At 39.1% G+C, this 6,472-nt stretch overlaps 1 protein-coding gene across 1 annotated transcript in view; it reads right to left on the bottom strand.

Moving 5' to 3' along the window:
* Positions 1–2,483: 2,483 nt before the first annotated feature.
* MAK (male germ cell associated kinase) overlaps positions 2,484–6,472 on the bottom strand; it is a 42,002-nt gene continuing 38,013 nt past the window's right edge. The window contains exon 14 of the mRNA XM_032648204.1: positions 2,484–2,876. Coding sequence (XP_032504095.1) covers positions 2,722–2,876 — 155 coding nt within the window. The 3' untranslated portion in view covers positions 2,484–2,721. The remainder of the gene's footprint in view (positions 2,877–6,472) is intronic.

The following is a 6,472-nucleotide window of genomic DNA, read 5'->3' as shown; positions in this document are numbered from 1 at the left end:
GAAAAATGGACTCAAAATGGATCATAGATCTAAATGTAAAATGCAAAACTGTAATAACCCTAGAATATAGGAGAAAATCATAGGTGACCTTGGGTTTGGTGATGGCTTTTTAGATACAACCCTAGAAGCATGATCCACGAAATAAAAAATTGGTAAGCTGGACTTCATTTAAATTAAAAACTTTTCCTCTGCAGAAGACCTTAAGAGAATGAAAAGACAAGTCACGGACTGGAGGTAAGATTTGCAAAAGACAACCTGATAAAGGTCTGTTATTCAAAATATACAAGGAACTGTTTAAATTCAACAATAAGAAAACAAACTAATTTAAAAATGGGCAAAAGATCCGAATAGACAGCAAGGAGATATACAGATGGTAGATAAGCATGTGAATAGATGCTTCACATCCTATGTCATTAGGGAATTGCAAATTAAGACAACAAGATACTACTACACACTAGAACAGCCAAAATCCAAAACACTGACAACACCAAATGCTGGTGAGAATGTGGAGCAACAGGAACTCTCATCACTGCTGGTGGGAATGAGAAATGGCGCAGGCACTTTGGAAGGCAGTGTGGTGCTTTCTTACAAAACATACTCCTACCATACGATCCAGCAGTTAATCAAGTGAAGTGAAAACCGACGTCCACACAAAAACATGTACATGAATGTTTATAGCAGCTTTATTCATAATTGCCCATACTTGGAAACAACCAAAATGTCCTTCAGTTGGTGAATGGATAATTAAACTAGGATAAATATAGGCAATGGAATACTCTTCAGTGATAAACAGAAATGAGCTATCAAGCCAAGAAAAGACAGGGAGGAATTTTAAATGCACATTACTAAGTGAAAGAAGCCAAACTGAAAAGGCTGTATACTTCGTAATTCCAACTACATGACATTGTGGAAAAGGAAAAACTATGGAGATAATAAAAAAAAAAAGATCAATGGTTGCCAGAGGTTTGCAGGGAGGGAGGGAGGGATGAATGGGTAGAGCACAGAGGATCTTTAGGGCAGTGAAACTATTTTGTATGATACTGTATTGGTGGATACATGTCTTTATACATGTTGTCAAAACCCACAGAATGTACAGCACAGAGTGTGAACCCTAATGTAATCTATGGCCTTTAATTAATAACGATGAATCGATACTGGTTCATCAGTTGTGACAAATGTACCACACTAATGCAAGATATTTATCATAGGGAAAATTGAGGAGCGGGGAGATTATGGAGTATGTGGAAACTCTGTACTTTGCAATCAGATTTTCCGTAAACTTAAAACTGCTAAGAAAAAAAAAAAAGTTGACTAATTAACAAAAAAAGGCCTCAGAGTATAAGTATAAAGTTTAACAATGTAAGGAAAACACACTAGTTAACCATATTAATTTTAATATCTATTTGGAGTTTAAACGTTTCCCAGCAACACAAAAGAATATTTTTGCTTTGAGACATTAATTAAAACTGTACAAATATATATATAACCATTATCACTAACATAAATTACTCTTTAGATTTTAACATTTTTCAAGAAGGTGAGCTGAATCTTCTGTACAAAAATACCATGTTCTTACTATGCCTTTGTATAATGTCCACAAGATGATACCAATTACATTAGCGTTTGTTACAAAGTCATAAAATACATAAAAAATAAGCAGTTTGATAACATTATTCTTTAAAAAGAATATCTAGTTCACAAAATGACAGGCTTGAATAGAGTAGTCCTAAGTTCAAAATGTCTATTTTAACTACCAATTTAGAAATAAAACTAAGAAAACATGTAGTAAGTGAAATCACTGCGATAGCAACTGAATGCATTTGCTCTTCAGAGCAAGTGTGAAGGTCAGAGCTGAGTCTGATCTGTCTGCAGCAGCAGCAAGTTTGCTTTGGGGAACGAGCTGGCCTGCTTCATCTCTGTGCCTCGTGGGAATGTGGAAACAAATGTACTTTGAAAGTTGATGAACACACTTGATGTGAAGATGACAGAACCTTGACTTGGTTAATTTGGAAGGCATCAAGCCATTGGGTTTGGTAGTCACCACGAATTCATAGCAGTTGTACAGATCAAAACCGAACAATCGACTCTTTCTTCACTAAAATCAGGTGATGTGATTTTGACATCTCTATGTTAAAGAAATACTTATTTCTAAGAAAGATGTCCTGCTTTAGATTAGAATTATCATTTTTTCCATAATTCCAAAGTAGAAAAATGATAAATTACCATCTTTCTGCCATTGCCAAAATGGTAGAGTAGAACCTTGGCCAAATAAGAACCGTAACTGACAGTCCACAGACATCTATGTAATTGCTATAAAAGCCAAAACAAAACAAACCTCTGAGGCTAAACAATGAAATATTAAATAGTTTGGGCAAATATAAAACACTCTAAACACTTATTTCTGGAGGCATTTTTTTAAAAAAAGCTTCTTATTGTACTTAGTATCTATTTGTATATCAAATACTTGACACTTTGGCAAATAGTTTATTCAATACTTAGCAAAGTCCTACCCATATATCAGCACTGTGGGCAATGATGCTCAGAAAATGCATTTCATTTCTAGGAAAGAAAGAAAATAGGAGATGAGTTTTGCTCTTCAGAGTACCCACTATTACATATTTCTTCCAGAACTCAGTAGAAGTAGACATCTGTAGACATTTCCCGGGGTCAGGGGACTTGCACAGACTCTGGAGCGATGCTGTGGGACTTCACACCAGACTCCTATCGGTGGCCTCCGTACTTGGCCACCCAGTCTGTCCTCCCGTGCACGGAGGAGACTGGCTGTGCGCGGTTCACAATATTTAGATTCTTGGCTGTAGGATTATAAGTAGGTCCTGAAAACTGCCCCTGACCAGTTTTTGTGTTCCAGGGATATTCTGAAAGAAAGCAGAATCAGAAATTAGAATTTTATTCAGATGATTATTAAATTCAAAATAAAGCAGTTTATTTTATGGGGGAAAATCTGAATTTATCTTTTTTAAAAAAAAATTATTTTTGGCTGTGTTGGGTCTTCATTGCTGCATGCGGGCTTTCTCTCTAGTTGCGGTGAGCAGGGGCTGCTCTTCGTTGCGGTGCCCGGGCTTCTCACTGCGGTGGCTTCTCTTCTGCGGAGCATGGGCTCTAGGCGTGCGGGCTTCAGTAGTGGCGGCGCATGGGCTCAGTAGCTGTGGCTCATGGGCTCTAGAGCACAGGCTCAGTAGTTGTGGCTCACGGGCTCTAGAGCGCAGGCTCAGTAGTTGTGGCGCACGGGCTTAGTTGCTCCGCGGCATGTGGGATCTTCCCAGACCAGGGCTCGAACCCATGTCCCCTGCGTTGGCAGGAGGATTCTTAACCACTGCGCCACCAGGGAAGTCCTAAAATCTGAATTTGTCTTTAAAAGATTAATTCAGTGCTAAGTTTTTTTTAAATTATATATATAACCCAAAAATTCTATTGTAGTATTATGCTGACACCAGTTAGCGTTTTCAGCAGCTTAAGCGCCATAATTTCTGGTTTATAGTTCTGACACTGCTACTGTTTCTTATTTGGGCTCACTGAAGTGCCCATCATATTTTGATAGGCAATGCCAACTTGGATGACCAAGAACAACTCCTTGGTTTAAGTTCAATGGGCAGTACCCACAGTGTCAGTGACTGTTTAAAATCACACTGTGGTTATATCTAAATAATATCTGAACACAGTATCACTACAGAAAATGTATTCAGAATTGTGAATCCTGTAAAGCTCTGGCTTCATGGAGCCACACAGGTGGGGTCACATAGCAGGTTTCTCTTTAAACATGAAAATGTGGTTTTTGGAGTCAAGAAACTTCATGTTTTATTGGGAAATCGATGGATGATAACAGAATCCCTTTGAAAAGTGAGCCATTCTTAGGATCCCAAACCTTTCATCGCAGGGTTTGTTTTATTCATACATGTACTGGCTGATGAAAATTTTGTGAAAATTTTAATGTGTTAGACATTTGTTACCTGAACAATTTATAAGCTCAGATTGCTTGAACGTGTCAAATGACAAAGCAGTAAATCATTTCAGAGAAAACTTTAATATCCTCAGTCCCTCCTTCACCCCTTCCTCACTTCAAGCTGGGAGCTAGGTGTCAGAGCTATTCTCTCTGATGTTCTGTCTTTCTGTTTGGGATTTAAATATCTTTTCACACTATGTGGTAGCTGTCATTCTTGGATTATACTCTGTAGACGTCAACTTTGAAATGACTCTCTAACCATTCTGTGCACCTAACACTAGCTATACTATATTTATTGGCATGGTTTTCCCAGTTTTTTCTTCTATTTTTACTGTAGAATTGGAAGTATAGGAGGAACTTATGGGAACACGTGGGTCCTGATGTGTTGCTAATCTCAGCTTAAAGGGGACAAAGCCTTACATGAGGAGCTGCCCTGGTGCCACTCACCCCAGCTGCTTTGTGGTTCAGTTGGGACAAGGAGGCCAAGAGTTCTTCCTTGGTTTGACGGGTCATTTCATCCCACTCTTACTGGGTTTAAAGTTCTCAAAGCCAATAAAAAAGCTCCTTAAGAAAGACAGGGACAGTGTCTAGAAGGGCCAGTTAAGTGCACCATATTTTCTAGGAATAGCCCTTTAGTCATAACCCACTGGAATATAGACCAGCATCAGTCTGATAAATTAGTGGACTCACATCACAATGGTACCATGGGCAGAGGAGAGCACATGGGAGGGGAGGGCAGGAGGGAGGAGACAGTAAGTCCCCGTGACTGAGACAAAGGAGAAGGGAAAACCCATCCTTAAGCTAACAGTGGGTGAGAAGTGAGGCGTCTGGGGAGTAACATCCAGAGAAGCTTTTTTCCCAGATGATGACATAGTCTAAGTAAGTCCTAAATGCATTTGAAGGAAACTGTCCAGGCCAACATTTGTAAAACCTTCTTTGAAAAGGGAATCATTTTGCCAGTAAGGCGGTAGTGTTGACATTTAGGATTCCTTTCTGAGAAATAACAGAGTTTTAGGACTCCAGCACCCTTGGTGAAGAACTTAGTAGCTGACAAAGGAGCCCAGGTCTCATGTGGGGCAAAGAAACACTTTGTTCAGCAGCTGGCTGTGCCCACACCTCACCACTCCCCAGAACGGAGCTGGCAGCCCTCTAACATTTGCTGTGCATTTATTTTAAAACCTGCATGTGTCCTACCAAGGGCATTTAACTTCTTGTAGGAAATGTTGCTGCAGGAAAGGGTGTTTGCCTCTAGTTAAGAATGTAATCTGTGTCACTGCTATATAACTTATAGCAAGATAGAAAACTTCTGTAAAATGGAGATAATGATGGTACCTTCTGTCTTAGAGAGTTCGGTGAGTTAATGCATGTAAAGCACGTAGAACAGGGCCCCGTGCTTCTAGAGGGCGGCTGTGTCTGAAGGAAGTCACTCCTCTAGCAGGGGACAAGGAGGTATGAGGGGGTTTGGGTTGATAGATGACATGGGGAGGGAGGAAGAAATTAATGTGATTTTTCTTCTCCAGACTTGAGGATGAGGAAGAAGAGTAGAGAGGGAGGCTGAGAGAAGGGGAAATAGTCGAGTAAATACGGTAATGACCTGGTTGTATTCTCTTGTGGGAAACTGTCACACCAGTGGGAGGGCTGGAAGACACTTCTCTTACAGAACAGTGTTTTCCTAAGGATTTGCATTGACCACTTGAGAATGATTAATATTCTTTTTTTTTCTAACCTTTCCTCCTATCACGATCTGTGGGAAAATCTGATAAGCAGAGTAAAATGAAGAGATGAAAAGTTATGAGAAAGCATTTTACTTAAAAAAATGAAAACAGGAATATGCATGCTAAACTGACAGAATAATTAATATATAAAGGCCTCCAATCCCTTATAAAAATATGTTCAGAAATACCCACTTGCACTTTCTAAGAGCAGGTACTCAAAGTAATTTGAGACGTTATGATTTTCTGCCTTCATATTAAAAATTGCTACCAAGCTGTGGCTAATGACTCATGATAAGGCTGCCCTAAAGTATTTAAGGCTTTATAAAAATTACTGCTCTATATAAAATGTTTATTTATATATTTTGTTTCAGCAGAGAGATAATGAAGCAGTTCTTTTCGCAGATAAGGTAACAGTACTGCTTAAGCAGTTCTGCCATGGTAAGAAATAAAAAATTACGGAAGTCCAGTGCTTTTTACAATTCTAGCTCCAAGAGCATGAACTTTAAAGACTGGTAACTCTAATCAGGAGTTCTATAATATAAGATCCTGGCCGGGACAGACTGGGAGAAGACTTTTGAAGTCAACTTTTAAATTAAACTGTAACTAGATACCTTATCAAACTTGTAATTATCTGCCTCAATGTTTATTTTAGGTGCTTTAAGAAGGGTATCTGTTTTAGACTGAAATAACTTAGAGAACATTCATAGTCTGATCTGGTCAACTCAAGTACAGAATCCTCACATCAGTTTCAAGAGCGTCCCCCTGAATGTGGCCGTCACACGCCACGCCACTGCAG

This window comes from Phocoena sinus, chromosome 11, assembly GCF_008692025.1.
Source record: "Phocoena sinus isolate mPhoSin1 chromosome 11, mPhoSin1.pri, whole genome shotgun sequence".
NCBI lineage: Eukaryota > Metazoa > Chordata > Mammalia > Artiodactyla > Phocoenidae > Phocoena > Phocoena sinus.
The sequence above is the reverse complement of the archived record's forward strand: the minus strand, read 5'-3'. Positions and strand labels throughout refer to the sequence as shown.